The following is a 22,575-nucleotide window of genomic DNA, read 5'->3' as shown; positions in this document are numbered from 1 at the left end:
TACAGTAAATCCTTGCTGTTTATTTTAAAAAATTTTTGTTTATTGATATTTTTGGCTGTGCCGGGTCTTTGTTGTTTCATGCAGTTTTCTGCAGTTGCAGTGAGTTGAGGCTGGCTTCTCGTTGTGGTGTGTTCCCTTGTTCTGATACACAGGCTCTAGGGTGAGTGGGCTGCAGTGGAACATGGGCTCATGTATGTAGTGACACAAGGGCTTGCTTAGTTGCTCTCCAGCATGTGGGATCTTCCCAGACCAGAGATCTATCCCATGTCTTCTGCATTGGCAGGCAACTTCTTTACCACTGAACCACCAGGGAAGTCCTTATTGTTTATAAGCCCTTATTTATATCTAAGTTGTGGTATGTATCTGTTAATCTCATTGTTGTAGTTCAGTTGCTCAGTTGTGTCTGACTGTTTGTGACCCCATGAACAGCAGCACGCCAGCCTTCCTTGTGCTTCACTGTGTCCCAGAGTTTGCTCAAATTTGTGTCCATTCTTTGGTGCTCAGACTTTCTTATGGTCCAGCTCGCACATCTGTACATGACTGCTGGAAAAACCGTAGCCTTGACTATGCAGACTTTTGTCAGCAAAGTGATATCTCTGCTTTTTAATATGCTGCCTAGGTTTGTCATAGCTTTCCTTCCAAGGAGGAAGCATCGTTTAATTTCATGGCTGCAGTCACAGTCTGCAGTGATTTGGAGCCCCCCAAAGTAAGTCTGTTGCTGCTTTCACAGTTTCCCTTTCTATTTGCATGAAGTGATGGGACCAGATGCCATGATCTTAGTTTTTTTAAATGTTGAGTTTTAAGCCAGCTTTTTCACTCTCCTCTTTCACCTTGATCAAGCTGCTCTTTAGTTCCTCCTCACAGTCTGCCATTAGGGTGGTATAATCTGCATATCTGAGGATGTTGGTACTTCTGGCAGTCTTGATTCTAGCTTGTGATTTATCCAGCCCGGCATTTTGCATGATGTATTCTGCATAGAAGTTGCATAAGTAGAGAGACAGTATACAGCCTTTATATACTCCTTTCCTACTTATCAACCAGTTAGTTGTTCCATGTAAGAGTCTAACTATTGCTTCTTGACCCACATACAGAATTCTCAGGAAACATAATGTTGTCTGATATTCCTATCTCTTAAAGAACTTTCCACAGTTTTTTGTGATCCACATAGTCAAAGGCTTTCACATAGTCAGTGAAGCTGAAGTAGATGTTAATCTCATACTCCCAATTTATCCCTCCCTCTCACCTTTCCCTTTGGTAACCATAAGTGTTCTATTTTGTACAGAAGTTGATCTGTATTATTTTTTTGGATTCTGTGTATGAGTGATATCATATAGAATTTGTCTTTCTCTGCCTGACTTTCTTCACTATGTATGATAATGTCTGGGTCCATTCCCATGTTGCTGCAAATTGCAAGTTGTTTTTTTTTTAATGGTTTAGTAATATTCTATCATATATATATTATATACACATACACACACACAACCCCCACTTATTGGATCATAGTCTTGTGGCCAAGGGGCATGTGTAAATAAATGAAGTTATGAGCCACACTGTGCAGGGCCACCCAAGATGGACGGATCATAGTGAAGAGTTCAAAGAAAATGTGGTCCATTGGAGGAGGAAATGGGAATCCACTCCAGTATTCTTGCCTGGAGAACCCCATGAACAGTATGAAAAAGCAAAAAGGTATGACACCGTAAGCTGAGCCCCCTAGGTTAGAATGTCCAGTATGCTATTGGGGAAGAGCAAAGGACAATTAACTAAGAGCTCAGAAAGAATGAAGGGGTTGCTGCTGCTGCTAAGTCACTTCAGTCATGTCCAACTCTGTGCAACCCCATACACGGCAGCCCACCAGGCTCCGCCATCTCTGGGATTTTCCAGGCAAGAACACTGGAGTGGGTTGCCATTTCCTTCTCCAGTGCATGAAAGTGAAAAGTGAAAGTGAAGCCGCTCAGTCATGTCCAACTCTTTGCAACCCCGTGAACTGCAGCCTACCAGGCTCCTCCGTCCATGGGATTTTCCAGGCAAGAGTACTGGAGTGGGTGGCCATTGCCTTCTCCATGAAGTGGTTAGGTCAAAGCAGAAATGATGCTCAATTGTGGTGAGATGTGGTGAGCTCAGATGATGCTCATCTGGTGGTAAAAATAAAGTCTGATGCCATAAAGAAGTGTATTGCGTAGGAACCTGGAATGTTACGTCCATGAATTAAGGTAAACTGGATATGTCAAGGAGGAATTGGTAAGATCGAACATTGACATCTTAGGAATTAGTGAACTGAAATGGATGGGAATGGTCAAATTTATTCAAATGACCATTATATCTACCATTATATCTACTGCTGTAGGTAAGAATCTATTGAAAGAAGTGGAATAACCCTCATAGTTAATAAGAGTCCAAAATGCAGCACTTGGTTGCAGTCTTAAAAATGACAGAATGGTCTCTGTTTCAAAGGCAAACCATTCAACATCACAGGAATCTAAGTCTGTGCCATAACTACTGATGCTGAAGAAACTGAAGTTGACTGGTTCTGTGGAGACCTACAAGACCTTTTGGAACACACACCAAAAAAAGGTGTCCTTTTTGTCATAGGGATTAGGAAGTAGGATTAAAAGTGGGAAGTCAGGAGTTTGACAGGCAAGTTTGGACTTGGAATACAAAATGAACAGGGCAGAGGCTGAGATTTTGTCAAGAAAACATGCTGGTCATAGCAAAAACCCTTTTCCAATAACCCAAGAGACTCTACATGTGGACATCACCAGATGGTCAGTACTGAAATTAGATTGATTATGTTATTTGCAGCCAAAGATAGAGAAGCTCAGTACAGTCAGCAAACACAAGACCTGGAGCTGACTGTGGCTCAGATTATGGATTCCTTATAAAATTCAGGCTTAAATTGAAGAGAGTAGGGAAAACCCCTAGATTGTTGAGGTATGACCTAAATCAACTTGTTTATGATTATACAGTTGAGGTGACAAATAGATTGAAGGGAGTAGATGTGATAGAGTGCCTGAAGAACTATGGATGGAGGTTTGTCACATTGTACAGCAGGCAGTGACCAAAACCATCCGAAAGAAAAAGAAATGCAGGAAGGCTGTTTGTGTTTGAGGAGGCTTTACAAATAGCTTAGGAAAAGGAAGCCAAAAGCAAGGGAGAAAGGGAAAGATATACCCAAGTGAATGCAGGGTTCCAGAGAATGGCAAGAAGAGATGAGAAGGCCGGCTTAAATGAACAATGCAAGGAAAGAGGAAAACAATTAGATGGGAAAAACTAGAGATCACTTCAAGAAAATTGGAGATATCGGGGTACATTCACGCAAGGATGGGCCTGATAAAGGACAGAAATGGTAAAGATCTATCAGAAGCAGAAGAGATAAAGAAGAGGAGGCAAGAATACACAACTATGCAAGAAGTCTTAATCACCTGATAACAAAGATGGTTTGGCCACTCACTTAGAGCCAGACATCCTGGAGAGTAAAATCATGTGGGCCTGAGGAAGCATTACTATGAACAAAATTAGTGGGGGTGACAGATTCCAGCTGAATTGTTTCAAATGCTAAATGATTCTGTTAAAGTGCTGTGAACAAGAATTCCAGAAAAATACCTACTTTTGCTTCATTGATTACGCTAAAGCCTTTGACTTGTGAATCACAACAAACTGGAAAAGTCTTAGAGATGGGAATAACAGACCACATTACCTGTCTCCTGAGAAACCTGTATGAGGGTCAAGAAGCAACAGAACCAGACATGGAACAAAGGAATGGTTCAGAATTGGGAAAGGAATATGAAAAGGCTGTATATTGTCACCGTGCTCATTTAATTTCTGTGCAGGGTACATTATGCAAAATGCTGGGCTGGATCAATGACAAGCTCAAATCAAGATTGCCAGGAGAAATATCAACAATCTCAATATGCAGATATCCTTCTAATGTCAGAAAGTGAAGAGTAACTCAAGAGCCTCTTGATGAAGGTGCAAGAGAAGAATGAAAAAGTTGGCTTGTAATTTGATTGTAAAAAATCTAAGATCATGGTACCTGGTCCCATCACTTCATGGCAAATAGAAGGGGGAAAAGTGGAAATGGAAACAAATTTTATCTTCTTGGGCTCCAGAATCACTGTGGCTGGTGACTAGTCCCATGAAATTGAAAGATGCTTGCTCCTTGGAAGGAAAGCTGTGACAAACCTAGAGAGTGTATGTATTAAAGAGCAGATATATCACTTTGCCGACAAAGGTTTGCATAGTCAAAGATACGGTTTTTCTGGTAGTCTCCAGGTGTGAGTGTTGGACAGGAAAGAAGGCTGAACACTGAAGAATTAATGCTTTCAAATCGTGGTGATGGAGAAGACCTTGGACAGCAAGGATATGAAACCAGGCAAATTTAAAGGAGATCAACCCTGAATTTTCATTGGAAGGACTGATGCTGAAGCTGAAGCTCCAGTACTTTGGCCACCTGATGCAGAGAGCCAACTCATTGGAAAAGTCCCTGATACTGGGACAGATTTAAGGCAAAATGAGAAGGGTACGGCAAAGGATGAGATGGTTAGATAGCCGCATCAACTCAGTGGACATGAATTTAAGCAAACTCTGGGAGATAGTGGAGGATAGGGGGAGCCTGACATGCTGCAATTCATGAGGTCACAAAGAGTTGTACTTAGCAACTGAACAACAGCAACAAATGTGTATATCCCGTTTTGTTTATTCATTCGTCTGTCGATGGACATTTAGATTACTTCCGTGTCTTCACTATTGTGAATAGTGTTCCTATGGACATTGGGCATGGATGTATCCTTCTGAATTAGAGGTTTTTTTTTTTCTTTCTTTTTAGAATGTATGTCCAGAAGTGGGATTGTTGGATCATGTGATAACTATTTTTAGTTTTTATCAGAATCTCTAGACTTTTTCATTGTGGCTTCACCAATTTACATTGCCACCTGTGCTGCAGGAAGGTTCCCTTTTCTCTACTCTCTCCAGCATTTGTTATCTGTAGTCTTTTTGATAATGGCCATTCTGAATTATGTGAGGTGACAGCTCATTGTAATTTGGATTTTCATTAAGGATTGCTTTTAATCTTAATGATGTATAATTTATAAGAAATTTTTTCCTTATGGTTAATATTTTCATTATTGGTTAAAAAAATCTTATTCTCAGGTTATGAAGATGTTTTTCCATTTTCTGGAACTTTTTTTATGTTACTTTGCATTTTGACCTGTAATTCCATGGTAATTGAATGTGTGTGGTGTATGTGAGGGATTAGGATTCATTTTCTTTTCATATAGCCAACTACTGGTCCTGTCACTTTGTAGCAAAGACAGTTCTTTCCTCTTTGTTTTGCAGCATCATTTTGTCATAAATCAAGTATCTTTATGTGTCTTCTTGAGCATAGTCTCAGATTTCTAGTATGTTCCATTTGTCTATTTAATTAGTCTTGTGCTGTTTTTCATACTATCTTAATTTCTGCTTCTTTTAAAGAAATCTTGTTATGTGGTAAAGCAACTTCTGCCTCCTTGTCATTTTTCAAAAAAATTTAAGGTGTAATTGACATACAGGGCTTTCCAGGTGGCTCAGTGGTTAATAATCCATCTGTCAGCACAGGAGACATGGGCTCAATCCTTAGTCGAGGAGCTAAGATGCCACATGCCATGGGGAAGGTCATCTGCACTACAGCCACTGAGCCTGTGTGTCGCGTCTGGAGAGAGGCTGGAGTGCCGCAACTAAGACCCAACACAGCCTGATAAATAAATAAATACATGATTTAAAACCTAAGATGATTTATGAAAAGATCATATAGTTCTATTGTATTTGGGTTGCTGCCATGCAAAGAGGTATAAAATAGCAGGTAGTAAGATACTTCTTGGGTTGATGGTTCTCCCTTTTTATCAAGATGCTGATAGTAATTCTTCAGGTTTTTTTTAGGTATATGTATTAAAAATGTATAGGTTAAACTACTTGTATGTGTTCAGTCATATTTCTTAGTTTATCCTTTACAAAATATTTAGGTTTTAGATGTAGCAAAATACTAAATGTTCTTGTTCTTAAAGACATGTATTTCATATATTCATTATACATTAATATTGCTTTTATGTTTCTTTATAGATTAGAATATGGCTGCATATCCCTGCTGTCATGCAGCACATTATTCCTTTTAGGACATATGTTATCAGGTAAGTTTAAAAAACTTTTCTCTCCTTGTTAACATAGTAGTGTTTAAACTGTTCATATAATAGTACAGAATTATATTGTTTGAAACTCCTTTGTATTCACTTTCTCCAGAGAAAATTTAATTGACAATTTATAGTTTTTAATGAACATATGTATTTTTGTATTTAATGTTTACTTTTAAGCAATTCATGTTGGAATTTTTTTCCATCAGTATAAAAAATGAGAGATTAACAGTGGTTCCATGATATTCAGCTATATTTATTCAGTAAGCAAATACATACGAAGTTTTATAGGCACAGGGAATATAGCAGAGAAGAAAAATTACCTCCTTTGTATAGTCTGTGTACACAATAAAAATAATAGAGTCCATTAGAAAGTCATGAATACCAGCTATTAAAAGGAATGCATTTGAATCAGTTCTAATGAGGTGGATGAAACTGGAGCCTATTATACAGAGTGAAGTCAGTCAGAAAGAAAAACACCAATACAGTATATTAACGCGTATATATAGAATTTAGAAAGATGGTAATGATGACCCTATGTGTGATACAGCAAAAGAAACACAGATGTAAAGAACAGTCTTTTGGACTCTGTGGGAGAAGGCGAGGGTGGGATGATTTGAGAGAATAGCACTGAAACATGTATATTATCGTCTGTGAAACAGATCACCAGCCCAGGTTCGATGCATGAGACAGGGTGCTCAGGGCTGGTGCACTGGGATGACCCTGAGGGATGGGATGGGGAGGGAGGTGGGGGGTGAGGATGGGTTCAGGATGAGGAACACATGTACACCCATGGCTGATTCATGGCAAAAACCACTACAATATTATAATTAATCTCCAATTAAAATAAATAAATTAATTAAAAAATAAAAAATAAATTCATGAGTACTACAGAGAAAAATAATGACAAGAGTGGATTGAGAGTTCTAGAAGGTGGGTCATGATTGGTAACTGGGTATGGAGAAGGTCTCATTGAGGAGCAAGTGATACTTGTGGTTTGTAAGTCCCTAGGTATGAACGAAACCTACGATGAAGATAGAGAAAAAATTGTATTGTTTAAATGTAGGATGTATGCTGTTGGTGTTCTCAGATTGTGTTACTTGATAATATTTAAGAGTTCTTTATAATTTTTCTTATTCTTGCATTAGCAAAAATTTGAGTGCCTACTGTTTTCCAGTTACTGTCTAAGTTATTGGAGAAAGTATCAGGAAAAGAATCAGATAATGCTGAATCCTGTGCAAGAAAAGATATAAGGTGATAGAGAATATGAGGCCTTTCAGAAAGGTGACATCTGAAGAACATGAATCTGCTCATCAGATATTAATTAGAAGGACATATTTCAGCTAGAAGGAACATAAAGGCATAGGCTTTGAAGTTGGAAAGAATATGACATTAAAAAACTAGAAGTAGATTGGTAGAGAATAATGTACAGGGAAGTTCGATTATGATATGATTGATAAAATTATTTAGGACCGTCAAGCTGATGCAAGGAATTTGAATTTACTTTTAGCAGTGGGGTCTATTAAAGGGTTTTAAGTAGATGAATCCTGATTTTTTTTTTTTAATAGCTTAATTTTCTAAAAAGATTTAGTTATTTTATTTGTGGCTGTGCTGGGTCTTCACTGCCTCAAGCCTGTGGGCTCTGTCCAGTTGTGGGGAGTAGGGGCTTCTCTTGCTGCAGAGCACCGGCTCCAGGCACACAGGCTTCAATAGTTGTGGCACACAGGGCTCAGTTGCCTGGCAGCATGGGATCGTCCTGGACCAGGGATTGAAAGTGTGTCCACTGCATTGGCAGATGAATTCTTAACCACTGGATCACCAGGGAAGCCCTCATAGTGGGTTTTAAAAGATCAGGTTGGCCTTTCAGTAGCTTGGAAATTGCCTCATAAATTATAGGAGGATTGAAGGAGAAGCTGGGAGACCAACTGAAAAGTTAATGCAGTAGTCATGGAAAGAAATTATGGATACTTGTTCTAGGATTGTTGATAAGCAATAAACTTGTACAAGGTTATTGTTATGTTTTGCAGATTCACTGGATATAGTTGAGAATGAAAGCAATAAGATTGATGATTGTGGGGTTTTAAGAAAAGGGATAGCATAGTGGATGACACTTAACCCTCTTCTCCTTGATTCCTCTTATTGCAGTTAGTATCATTAACTGAGATGGGAAAGACTGGGAGAGTTTAAAGACTTCAGTTTTACATGCCTGTGGGACATTTAAGTGACAGTAGGAAATTGGGAGTAAAAGCATGTAATTTAGAACAACAGCATTAATTTAGGAGTTGTCAGCATAAAGAATCACTCTTAGAATCGTCTGGAGTAAATAAATGAACTCATCTAGGGAGAAAATGTAGAAAGAGAATAGAAGTGAATCTAGGATGGAGGCCTGTATCAGGTAGCTTTTGCTGTGTAAGAAAACACCCAGCACTGTTTTAAGCACTAGTAGCTTAAAATAACAGCCATTTATCATTTCTCACAGGTGTCCGGTTGGTTAGCTCTTCTGATCTGTGTTGACTTGGCTGGACCTGGATGCTATAGGATAGATAACTTCATTCGTTTGCCTTGTGGTTGGCAGGTGGATTGGTCTTGGGTGGAGAGAGGTGCTCATATATATTTTGGCATTTGGCTGGATTTTATTTGGGGCATTAACTATGTGTCTTTCATCCAGTAGGCTTTCCTGAGTCCATTTTCTTAGTAGTTGAAGAGTTCCCAGCAATAGAAAGCAAGCCCGAATGCTTTTAAGCTTCTGCTGTGTCACATTTCTTTGTGCCATTGGCCAAAGGTACTTTCATGGCAAAGTTCAGGTGCAAGGAAATAGAGAAATGACACTTTTGATAGAAGTGTGGCAAAGTCACATTGCAAAGACTGCTGTATGAAGTGATGGGAGGGATATGGAGTCTTTTTGCAATCCATTATGAGCCCTGAGGAGCAGTAATGTTGAAAGGTTGGGTAGAGGAGGAGGAACCAACCAAATAATATAGATAGGGCCTGAGAGGAAAACCAGTGGATTGTGATTTTTGAAACCCAAATAATGCTGTTTAAAATGTATACATTTTGAAGGATTTTGGCTGTGTCAGGAAGTAGATATGTTGTTTGTATGAAGTTAACTGAAACTTATTAAAAGCAAGAGCTGTATACATGACAGGTATTAGAGAATAGAAAGCTTTATTGGAGGTGCAGGTATGGAATCTGATGTTAAAGCACTTGTCTCTGTGTAGTTTCTTCCTCCTTCCCTCCCTCCACCCTCCTTCTATGTTGTTTTGGACTTTGCAGTTTCTGATTCATGTTGAACTCTCAGCAAAGGACACATTGCCACAGGTCGCAATCCTTGAAGCATCACTTAGAAATAGTTTAAATTGGGGATGTTAATCCCAGGATGTCAGGTTCTACTGTACTAAACATTTTGAAGTTAGGGAGCAAAGGAATATTATTAAATTTTTAAGTGGGATTAAGAAATAGTTTGCAAGTTTTTGTGTATGTTGTATTTCTGAATCATTTCAGGTATTTATGCAAGCTCTCTGATCAGGAGTTAAGGCAGAGTGCGGCTCGCAACATGGCTGACTTAATGTGGAGCACAGTGAAAGAACCATTGGACACGACGTTGTGCTTTGATAAAGAAAGCCTAGATCTTGCATTTAAGTACTTTATGTCACCTACTTTGACTATGAGGTTGGCTGGACTAAGTCAGATAACTGTAAGCTATTTTTGTTTTATTTTTGGTAATTTTTTGTTTGCTTTCTCAGGCTGTCATTATCATCATCATCATACCTACTGCTTATGGAGCCACCTGTGCCATGCTCGGCATTGTGCTAAGGACTTTAAGTGCATTACTTTGTGTGGGCCTTAGAGATCATTTCTTATGTGTTCTCTTTCCTCCTATTTTAAATGTGAAGATGCAGGGACTTAGAAGGATTTATACCTCAGGTCTTTTTGATTTCCAGGTCTAACTCCTTCAGTTTATATATATATATATACACACACACACATATATATGTATACATATATATATATATAGTTTTGTAAAATTTTCCCCTTCTTTTTTTAAAAAAACATTGATTGTTATTTATTTCATTGTGCCAGATCTTAGTTGCAGCATGTGAGATCTAGATCCCTGACCAGGAATTGAACCCAGGCCCCCTGCATTTGGAGCATGGAGTCTTAGCCACTGGACCACCAGGGAAGTCCTAGCTGTTCAGTTTTTTACATTTAGAAAGCAGTGTTTTCAGGGAGAAAAAGAATGGAAGATTATAAGTAACTAATTCATTTCAGGTAGAAGCCACAGATAATTGGGCCATAGGCCAAATTTGACTAACAGAAACTTTTGGTTTGCACAGTAGCAAATACTGTTTTAAATGGTGAGAAAGACATATTATTAGCTTCTCTCAGAGGAGCGGTGGCAAGAATCTGGTGTTCTTGAATCTGTCTTCTTGCGTGACAATTTGCTTAGAGCTAAGTAGTTAGCTGCATTTTTCAGAATGGATATGCTTACTCTGGTTTACAGAGGTCTGTATTAGATTTACTCCTTTATATTTACTACCTGTTTTTATAGTGTATTTATTCTGAAGTGGCTAGATTTTACCCATGTATTAGACTGTAAATGTAGATAACAATGGCAGTTTCCCCAATCAAATCTTAAAAGTATAGGTCTAGGAAGCCTTTCTTGAAATTCACTGGGCTTCTCAGGTGGCACTAGTGGTAAAGAACCTGTCTGCCAATGCAGGAGACATAAGAGATGGCGATTTGGTCCCTGGGTTGGGAAGATCCTCTGGAGGAGGGCATGGCAATCAACTCCAGTATTCTTGCCTGGAGAATCCCCATGGCAGAGGAGCCTGGCAGGCTACAATCCATGGGGTAGCAAAGAATCTGACACTACTGAAGTGACTTGGCGTGCACACAATGACACATTACTTGCTGCTTTGCATTAAATTTTTGTGATTTTTTTTCCCCTTATTCAGCTTTTTTCTAACATTCTCAGTGAAATAAAGCCCAAGTATTGCTTGTGGAATGAATTCATGTTTAAAAACGATAAACAAAATAGGCTAATTGGGAAGTATATATCTGATGATCTTATATTTTATAATTTTGATCTGATTATTGCTTTCTGATCTACATATCAAATACATCAAACTGTGTTTCTTGCCAGTTGCTAACATGCAATAATAATTTTGGAAAAATATGTTTCTTTTCTGTATAGAATCAGCTTCACACCTTCAATGATGTGTGCAATAATGAGTCATTGGTATCAGACACAGAAACGTAAGTAATTTATGCATAAGTACACTATTTCAGTGTGTAGCTATTTATATGATAAATATAACTGGCTTTATTTGATTTGAAGTGTTCACTGGAAATATTTTGCCTTGTGGTATAGCCTTTAATAAGCTTTCAGAGAAATATATTGCAACACTTAAACATATAGTGTTATTTTTCACAAAATACAGAGAGAGACTATACAGGAGAACTTAATAGTAAAGAATATGGTACTGATAGTTTTTGGAAACTGCACTTGATGCAGGAAAAGCTCTCATTTAACACTTTTTTTTTTTTTTGGAAAAACCAATTTCATGATGCTCATGTATGAAAAGTAGTTTTTATAACCTACAGCTTTTTAAAGTACTTAGAAATGCTTATTTTTCTAATATTCTATTTAGTTGTTCATCCAGTATGGAAGTCATTTTTTAAAATCTCAGTTGGGTAGTATTATTTTCTGCTTTAACAGAGTTCGTTAGTTTTATTTTTGCTGTGCGACTGCACAGCTTGCAGAATCTTAGTTTCCTGTGGTTGTTTAGTGGCTGAGTTGTGTTGGACTCTTTTGTGATCCCATGGACTGTAGCCCCTCATACTCCTCTGTCCATGGCATTCCCCAGGCAAGAATACTGGAGTGGGTTGCTATTTCCTCCTCTAGTGGGTTCTCCAGAACCTAGGGATTGAAGTCTCCTGCTTGGTAGGCAGATTCTTTACTTCTGAGCCACTGACTTGGGATCAGACCCATACTCTTGGTTGTGAAAGTGTGGAATCCTAACCACTGGATCGCCAGAGAATTCCTGAGTTACATAGTTCTAAGGTGTTAGAAAATTAGTCATGATATAATGAGTCATATTTTTGGTTTACTATAACTTTTATGCATTGATCTTAGTTCTGCTCTGTGGAGCTAATTTCAGTTGAACCCATCCCTTCATGAGTTTGGAAACCAGAGGCTATGCCTGTACTTTTTTTTTTCACATATTACGGTTATTAGATATATGGCCAGGCAAGTCATTCACTTTTGGCAACATTCTTTGTCAGTTTAAGTCCCTTTAAAATGTGTGGCCCAGAATTGGTAGTAGCTTTATAAATTGTGGTTCATACTGGAGTACTGTTTCACACAGTCAAGATGGTAAGTAGATTATATCCAATGTATATTAAACTACATGTCTGTATTTCCCTTTTGACACCTCAGTGCATCCCCTTGTACCCCTTCAGACTGCCTTTAAGATAATTTTAAAATTGCCAATGAAGTAACCACTCCCCATCCCTGCAAAAAGACAAATTAAAAGTCTTCCAGTGCAGTAACCCTACATGTACAGGGTAGGTTTTTATGTTCCTGTGGATAGAGAGTAAGAAGGAATTCCATTAAAAAAATGTGTGAAGTTTATACATACTAAAGACATGCTTAGGAGGGAGGGGATAAAAGTTTTGAGGAATAGTTAGTAGAGATATTTTAATTTGGGAAGAGAAGAGTTTGTACAGTGTGGAAAGATTGGAACAAATTCAAAAAGTGTGATAAACATTGTTGGAGCCTGTAAATTGTGTCTGTCTTTTTAAGCAGTTTTATTAAGGTATAGATAATGCACATATCATAAAACTCACCTGTTTTTATAATGAATTTTAGCAAATTTACAGAGTTGTACAACTTTCATCACAGTCCAATTGTAGAACATTTATATCACTTCAGAAAGATCCCTTTTGCGCATTTGTAGTCAGTTGTATCCCCTCCACCCTTCCTGTACCATGGCATGTGGAATCTGAATTCCCTGGCCAGGGATTGCACCCATGCCTCCTGCAGTGGAAGCTCAGAACCTTAGCCACTGGACTGCCAGGGAATTAGGTCAGTCCCCATTCTTTTTGTTTGTTTGTTTTTTAAAATTAATTTGTTTATTTTAATTGGAGGCTAATTACTTTATTGTAGTGGTTTTTGCCATGCATTGACATGAATCAGCCATGGGTGTACATGTGTTCCCCATCCCTAACCCCCCTCCCACCTTCCTCCCCATCCCATCCCTCAGGGTCATCCCAGTGCACCAGCCCTGAGCACCCTGTCTCATGCATCGAACCTGGGCTGGCGATCTGTTTCACAGATGATAATATACATGTTTCAGTTCTATTCTCTCAAATCATCCCGCCCTCGCCTATTCCCACAGAGTCCAAACGACTCTTCTTTACTTCTGTGTCTCTTTTGCTGTCTCTCATATAAGGTCATCGTTACCATCTTTCTAAATTCCATATATATGCATTAATATACTGTATTGGTGTTTCTCTTTCTGACTGACTTCACTCTGTATAATAGGCTCCAGTTTCATCCACCTCATTAGAACTGATTCGAATGCATTCTGTTTAATTCCATTGTATATATGTACCACAGCTTTCTTATCCATTCATCTGCGGATGGACATCTAGGTTGCTTCCATGTTCTGTCTGTTGTAAACAGTGCTGTGATGAACATTGGGGTACCCGTGTTTCTTTCAGTTCTGGCTTCCTCGGTGTGTATGCCCAGCAGTGGGTCAATCCCCATTCTTATCCCCAGCCCCATTAATAATCTTTGTCTATAGATTTGCCCATTTTAGGGGTTTGCTGTAAGTGGAATCATATGATAGTGTTTATTTTCAATTGCCACCTTTCACTTACACTGTTTATTTTGTGGTTCATTCATGTTGTGGTGTGAATCTACTTCATTCCTTTTTGGTGGTGAATAGTGTTACATTATGTAGCTTTATCACATTTTGTTTATTCTTTTACCAAATTAATGGATATTTTGATTGTTTCTACTTTTTGGTTAGTATGAATAATGCTACTTTAAATATTTGTTTATAAGTCTTTTTGTGGACATATGTTTTCATTTCTCTTGGTAGATATGTAGGTATGATTAGCTGGTTTGTAAGGTCATTTTATGTTTAACTTTTAAAGAAACTGTCAAAATGTTTTCCAGCATTCCTGTATTATATTTCCACTAGCAATATATGAAGGTTTCAGTTTTCCCCAATCTCATCAACACTTGTTTTTACCTGTATTTTTGATTATAGCCACTATAGTGGGTGTTAGTGTCATTTCATTATGACTTTAATTTGTATTTGCCTAATTACCAGTGATGTTGAGCATCTTTTTATATGGTTATTTGCCATTCTGTTTATTCTTTGGTGAATTGTTTGTTCACTTTTTGGCCTAGTTTTTAGTTGGGTTATTTGTCTTGTTTTACAGATTAACATACAATCTGTACCACAGAATGTTCATGTGTGCTTAAGAAGACTTTATTCAGCTGTTGTATGGAGTGTTCTATAGGTGTCTTTTAGGTCTAGTGAATTTGTAATGTTTGTCTTCAGTATCCTTGTTGATTTTTTATCTACTTGTTCCAGTCTTTTATTAAAAGTAGGGCATTGAGGTCTCTTACTTCACTTTATCCTCATTTTGTGGATTCTGTTTTTATTAATTTGCCTGTGTGCTACAATTTATTTGTAACCCCCAAATCAATACTTGTGGTTCTTCACAATCTTGCCAAAATGCACAGAGCAATAAGAAAGTCTCCCAACATGCACATTCCCAGCTAAAGTCATATAAAGTGATGCTCTGTTTTCTTGTTTTAGCACTGGTTCCGAAAGGACCAGGGGATGGAAGTGGTAGGAGGCCTGCAGTATAGTGCAGGAAGCTGTGACTCTGGGCCAGTTGGAGGGATGTGAGTCTCATGTCTAGTACTTGGTATTGGGGCAGTAGTCATGTATGGATGTGAGAGTTGGACTATCAAGAAAGCCGAGCACCAAAGAATTGATGCTTTTGAACTGTGGTGTTGGAGAAGACTCTTGAGAGTCCCATGGAGTGCCAGGAGATCCAACCAGTCCATCCTAAAGGAAATCAGTCCTGAATATTCATTGGAAGAACTGATGCTGAAACTCCAATGCTTTGGCCACCTGATGCGAAGAACTGACTCATTGGAAAAGACCCTGCTGCTGGGAAAGATTGAAGTCAGAAGGAGAAGGGGATGACAGAGGATGAGATGATTGGATGGCATCACTGATTCGATGGACATGAGTTAGAGTAAACTCTGGGAGTTGGTGATGGACAGGGAGGCCTGGTGTGCTGCAGTTCATGGGGTTGCAAAGAGTTGGACATGACTGAGCAGCTGAACTGAACTGAGCCGTGTCACTGAACTGATGCTCATTTTCTGTTTTGTAAAACGAAAATAGAATCTGAAAAGAAGTTCTTTTTTTCAGAATTTGATATTCAAGAGTTCAATATGAATTTACTCAGTGCAGAGATTTTACAGGATTCAGTTGCCATGAGTAAAAAATGAGAATTGACTGTATTTATTTGTTCTTTCAGTTCTATGGTGAAATAGAATATACAATGGAATACTATTCACCCATAAAAAGAATGAAATTTTGCCATTTATGGTAACATAGATGGACCTTGAGGGCATTATACTAAGTGAAATTAATCAGAAAGATATCATATGGTCTCATTTATATACAGACTTTAAAAACCAAAAACCCTAAGCTCAAAGAATATATTGGTAGTTGACAGAGGTGTGAAGGTCAGAGGAGGGCAGACGAGGTGAGGGAGGTCAAAAGGTACAAATGTCTAGTTACAAAATAAGTAAGTTATGGGAGTGGTAATATATAGCATGGTGGCTATAGTTAATAACATTGCATCGCATATTTGAAAATTGTTAGAGTAGATCTTAAAAGTTCTCATCACAAAGGAAAAAAAAAATTTGTAACACCATCATAGTGAAGTGAAGTCGCTCAGTTGTGTCCGACTCTTTGCGACCCCGTGGACTGTAGCCTACCAGGCTTCTCTGTCCATGGGATTTTCCAGGCAGTAGTCCTGGAGTGGATTGCCATGTACTTACTATAACAATCATTTAGCTATATATACAAATATTGAATCATCATGTTGTGCATTTGGAATTAATAATGTTATTTGTCCATTGTACCTCAATTATAAAAAGTTTTTAGAAAAAGAGTATTGAAGAAAACAATGTGGTAACACTTAAATGAGAGCCATGTCTCTTTTTCCAGAGGGAATGGGGAAGGGGAAGGATGTTGATGAACTTTTTATGATGACAGTTTTACATAAAGGGAAAAGTCTCCCTTGCATTGTTCTGACTGAAGTGGAAATTTCAAAACAAATATTAGTTTTGTGAAACAATATTTCTTTGAAGAAGTTCTGCAAATGAATTGTAGACCGAATTGTGTACTTAATGTTACTATGTGAGATTTGCTTTTAATCAAAGTTGGTGTCGTCTTTCAGTCACTCTTAACCACAGTCACATTATTGCACTGGGTCATTCTTCCACTCTAGGAAGCCCTTGATGCTAATAACATGTTCTTTTTATTCATTAAAGTAGTGGGTAATAGTAATCTATATTACTATTAGTGGTGGGTAATAATATTCAGGGGTTCAGTATTAGCTAACTCAGTGCAGTGACATTGTAAGATGCAACTACCAGGGGTGATGAGAATCGGCTGTATTACTTTTTCTCCCTCAGTTTTTGTTGGTTTTGGCTGCGTGCACTTTAGGACATTTTGTTGGGTACACTCTGTTTATAGTTACTATGTTATGTTGATAATTTCATCCTTGCATCATCCTAAAATGTCCCTCTTCGTCTCTTTAAAACAATATTTGGCTTAGTTCATTTCATTTGATGTTAGTATAGCCAGTGTAACTTTACTATGTTTACTCTTTCCATCCTCTTACTTTCAACCTGTTGGTATTTTTGGATCTAACATACATCTCTTGATGACAGCATTTGGTTGGATTGGGAAAAAAATCCAGTCTTAACAGTACTCCCTTATGATTTATTATTTAATTCAGTCACTGTATAGTTGGAGTTATGCCTGCCATTTTGCTTTTGGTTTTTTTATGTCTTAATTAAAAATTTTTTTCTGTTTCTGCTTTACTGCCTTATTTTGCAGTGTATATAGTAGTATAGTTGTCTCTTGGTATGTGTTGGAAATTGGTTCTAGACCACCTGAGGATACCAAAATGTAAGTGTTATGTAAATAGTTGTCAGCATGTGGCAAATTCAACTTTTGCCTTTTAGAACTTCCTGGAATTTTTTTAAGAAATATTTTTGATCCTCTTTTGTTTGCATCGATGGATGCAGAACCCATGGATACAGAGAGCCAACTGTATACCATTTTAATTCTATTTTTTTATAGTTAAAAAATTAGTGGTTGTTTTAAGGGTTACAGTATGCATCTTTATTACTGTCTACTTCAGATTAATAACAATTCTAATAAAATATAGGAACATTGCTTCAGTATAGCTCTATTTTCTGATAAAAAGTGCTGCTAATCTTATTGTAGTTCTGTATGTGGCTTTTTTTTTTTTTTTTGCTGTTTTTAAGAGTTTTCTGTTGGTTATTGGCTTTTAAGAATTTGATTGTGGTGTCTCTGGGCATTGATATCCTTTTATTTATCTTAGTTGGAATTTATTATGGTTCTTGAATGTGTAGATGAACATTTTTCTTCAAATTTGGGATGTTTGACCATAACTTCTTCAAATTTTCTTTCTGCTCCCCTTAGTCCTTATGTGAGTCCCAGTTGTGTGTATGTTTCCACGGTCCTGAATGGTTGTTATTGATAATGTTGTCCAGTTTTACACTACTTTGAATGTTTTTCAAGAAACTGAAAGAATTATTTTTAGTTGTTGAATTATCTTTTTCTGTGTTAAAGAAATCATGGAGTTGATTTGTGGATCATAGCTTCTGTCAGCCTACTCAGAAATAGGTAAAATATACCACTGGTAGTTTTATTTTAATGTTTTACCCTTTGAGTCCATATGTCTAATTCATAGCTTCTTTTAAAAACTATAATAATTTTAAAATTAAAAATAATTCTTTTGTGGATAAACAAGAAAAGGAATTGTTAATTTCTTCTCAGTTTTTCTGTGTATAATGTATGTTGCTGAAAAAACTTGGAATATTTTCACTATACATCCTGTTTTGAAACCTGTTTTCTTTTACCACAGTATACGTAACACTTCTTTTTTCATTAGGTGTTCTTCTGTGGTAACCATTTAAAAATTTTTAAAAGAATTAATCTGAAAGGGCCTGGATCAATTAAAGTGAATCAACAATTAATAACTTTCCAAAACAAGTACCAGGCCCAGGTGGGTTCACTAGTAAATTTAACCACATATTTAAGGAAGAAATTGTACCAGTTCTCTACAGTTTCTTTCAGAAGATAGCAGAAGGAAGCCTTACTCATTGAGGCCAGCATTACCCTAATAGCAAAACCAGGCAGAGACATTACAAGAAAGCTACAGACCAGTATTTCTCATGAACAAACATATGAAAACCCTTAGAAAATATTAGCAAATTGAATCCAACAAGGTATAAAAAGAATGATACACCACAACCAAGTGAGATTTATCTCAGGTGTTCAAGGCTGGTGCAGCATTTCAAAGTCAGTTCAGGTAAAGTCAAAATTTGACCAAGTCAGACTTTACTATTCATGGTAAAAACTCTCAGTAAATTAGGCACAGAAGGGAACTAAATCAACCTAATAAAGGACATCTGCAAAACCTCCTACTGCTAACACCATACTTAATGATGTGAAGGTCAAAGTTTTTCCACTAAGATCAGAAACAAAGAAAGGGTATCCCTTCTCACCACTGCTCTTCAGTGTATTGGAAGGTTGGAGGACTGACATTACTCACCTTCAAAAGTTACTCTAAATTTACAGTGAACAAGACAGTGCAGTTTTGGTGATAGAACAGACAGATCAGTGAAACAGAATACGGTGCTCAGAAATAGACCCATATAAATATAGTCAGCTGATATTTGACAAAGGTGCCAAGACAGCACAATGTAGCAGAGATAGAATATCCAGCAAATAGCACTGAAACAATTGGACAACCATGTGGAAAAAAAAATCTAGATGTAGATCTCACACTCTTTCCAAAAATAATTCAAAATGAGTCACACGCCTAAACATAGGATGCAAAACTAGAAAACTCCTAAAAGATAATATAGGGAAAAACCTAAATGACCTAGGCTATGGTGGTGATCTTTTGAATACACCACCATGATCCATGAATTGATAAGCTGAATTCTTAAAAAAACTTCTGCTCTGGGTAAGACAGTGTCAAGAGAATGAGAAGACAAGCCATAGACAGGGGAAAACATTTGCAAAAGACATCTGATAAAGAATTGTTATTCAAAATATACAAAGAACTCTTAAAAATTTAACAGCAAGAAAATGAACAATCAGATTGAAAATACGCTGACTTTAGAGCAGACAACTACACCAAGGAAGATATACAGATAACACATGAGCACATGCATACATCAGGGAAATGCAAATCAAAACAACGATGAGATTCTACTAACACACCTATTGGAACAGTCAAAATGCACAACACTGATAACACCAGATGCGGACAAAGAGTAAAGCAGCAGAAACACTCATTCAGCACTGGTGGTAATGCAAGAAGGTACAGCTACTTTGGAAGACAGTTTCATGGTTTCTTAACAAAACTCAGCATAACCATATGATCCAGCAGTCTTGTTCCCTCGTATTTACCCAAAGAATTTGAAAACTTATATCCACACAAAAACTTGCACATGGGTGCTTATAGCAGCTTTAATCAAAATTGCCCAAACTTGAGAGAGACCAATGGGTTAATGACAATGAAGGAAAATGGATTATGAAAATTATAAAAAGTTACATACTATATCTTATTTTTACATGAAAGTCTAGAAAATGAAAACTAATAACAAAGCAGGTCACTGATTGTCTGGGCAGTGGGGGTGAGAGCTGAGAAAAGATAAAAGTGGCATAAAGAAACTTCGGGTTGATGTGTTTGTTATCTTGACAGTGCTAATGGATTCATAGATGTATATGTGAGCTTGAGTTCACTGAACTGTATACTTTAAATATGTTCAGTTTATTATGTTTCACACATATCTTAAAGCTGTAAAAGACAAAATTAACTGATAAACTGACACTGTGTATTGTTGGGCCTCCCTGGTGCCTGAGTCAGTAAAGAATGAGCCTACAATGCAGGAGACCTGGGTTTGATCCCTGGGTTGAGGAGATCCCTTGGAGAAGAGAGTGGCTACCCACTCCAGTATTCTTGCCTGGAGAATTCCATGGATAGAGGAACTTGGCCGGCTACATAATAGTTTAATTTCTGTGCCAGTGATTTATTACTCTAAAAGAGAGTCGTTCTTTTCCAAAAATGAAGGAAAATCTAAAACTGTTTAGGAATAAAATGTTCACATTTTGAAATGATGGGTGAATTGTTCAAAAGTGTAGCCAAGTGTTCCGAACAGTCAGTTGATACGTGACTCTTTAGCAGAACCTTTTTGAGTATCAGGCAGGGGAGTTACTGTTTGGCTTGGAGATTCTCTACCCACCCCCCCACTGCCCCCCGCCACCCTTTGGTAACCTACTTTTATGGTATCTACTCATCGTGGCTCATGCTTGATCACTCAGTGTCTGACTTTTTGTGACTCCATGGACTGTGTAGCCTACCAGGCTTCTCTGTCCATGGGATTTCCCAGGCAAGAATAATGGAGTGGATGGCCATTTCCTTCTCCAGGGGAATCTTCCCCACCCAGGGATTAAATCAGCATCTCCTGCATTGGCAGGCAGATTTGTAATCACTGAGCCACCAGGGAAGCCCAGACATAGCAGACCTACGGGAAAACCTTCCTCGAATGCTTCAGTGTCTACTGTGGAAATAATGGGAAGGCATGATTTTTGAGCCAGAAAATGCATTGCTTTCTGGGTGTTATCCTTGGTATTCTCCCCTATGTACCTGGCATTAGTTAGCCTAAGTTCTCAGAATTTTTTTGTTCGTTCATAAATTTAGGTAGTAATATTATTTCTTGATTTCTGTTTCAGTTACTCTTTGTAGTACTATTACCAGTTGATTGTATTTAGTCACTTGTTTATACTCCAGTATCCTTGCCTGGAAAATCTCATGGACACAAGAGCCTGGTGGGCTGCAGTCCATGGGATCACAAAGACTCAGGCATGACTGAGCGACTAACACTTACAATTTGTATGTGAGCAGTTTTGGGTTTTCACCTGAGTCTGCTTTTAGACATGGGACAGAATGGTACTAATAGTTTTTGAAATGTGTAAACTGTTTTTTTTATTTGACTTTAGGTCCATTGCAAAAGAACTTGCAGACTGGCTTATAAGCAACAATGTGGTAGAGCATATATTTGGACCAAATTTACATATTGAGGTTTGTGGATTTTATATGACTTATCTGCTCTATTAAGAGAGAAAGTTTTTAAAAATTAACTATAATAAGGTTTTCTTTCCCAGATTATCAAACAGTGCCAAGTGATTTTGAATTTTTTGGCAGCTGAAGGGCGATTGAGTACTCAGCATATTGACTGCATTTGGGCTGCTGCACAGGTAATATCGACAACTTACATTTATTGAATACTTCCTTATTATATGTTCTAAGTGCTTACTCCCTTATAAGGTGAATTCTGTTATCATTTTGTAGCCAAAGAAACCAAGACATGGGAAAAATTGGGGATCAAATCTGTGAATCCGTGTCTTATCTTACTGTACAAAGTAGTATAATTAAAGGAAGTGAGAGCTAGTCAGTTAGAGGTTCTTGGTTTATTAAGAGACATTTTCCTATTATTATCATTTATACAATCAGTGCTTCTGTCCTGAACATTGTATTCTTATGTTTCTTTTCTATTATATATCTTCTTTTTTAATTTAATTTTTGAATAGGCTCATATCCATATGGTTTAAATTTCAAAAAATTGATATCTTTTCAAAAAAGATATGCTATACATTTTCCTCTTTCTACCAGTCTCTCATGTGTGCAGTTCCTTATCTCTCAGGTGCATCATAAATTTTCTGTATAAATTTCTAATTGTAAACAGTAAACATTTTTCTTTCCTTGTTCTCTTTTCCACAGATGTATCATACTAAATGGACTTGGTTTTTTTTTCACTTAACATTTTGTCCTGGAGATTATTACTCCATATAAGTAACATAAAGCACTTAATTTTTTAAGGACTGGATAGTGTTTTATTATATGCATATACCATAGTTTATTTAACCAATTCTTGTTCATAGGCACTATCTTTTTCTAATCTTTTCCATTACAAACAGTGCCACAACAGGTAACCTTACAGTCATTTCATCCAAGTGCAAAACCATTATGTAGGAAAAATTCCTAC

General features: G+C 37.4%; 1 protein-coding gene across 1 annotated transcript in view; it reads left to right on the top strand.

The window, feature by feature from the left end:
• USP34 (ubiquitin specific peptidase 34) overlaps window positions 1–22,575 on the top strand; it is a 173,595-nt gene that overhangs the window by 9,730 nt on the left and 141,290 nt on the right. The window contains 5 exon segments of the mRNA XM_052649828.1: window positions 6,091–6,158; window positions 9,660–9,852; window positions 11,353–11,414; window positions 21,530–21,611; window positions 21,695–21,787. Of these exon segments, the coding sequence (XP_052505788.1) occupies window positions 6,091–6,158; window positions 9,660–9,852; window positions 11,353–11,414; window positions 21,530–21,611; window positions 21,695–21,787 (498 nt within the window).

Source organism: Budorcas taxicolor, chromosome 11, assembly GCF_023091745.1.
Source record: "Budorcas taxicolor isolate Tak-1 chromosome 11, Takin1.1, whole genome shotgun sequence".
NCBI lineage: Eukaryota > Metazoa > Chordata > Mammalia > Artiodactyla > Bovidae > Budorcas > Budorcas taxicolor.
Note: the sequence above shows the minus strand (reverse complement) of the source record. Positions and strands in the feature narration are given on the sequence as shown.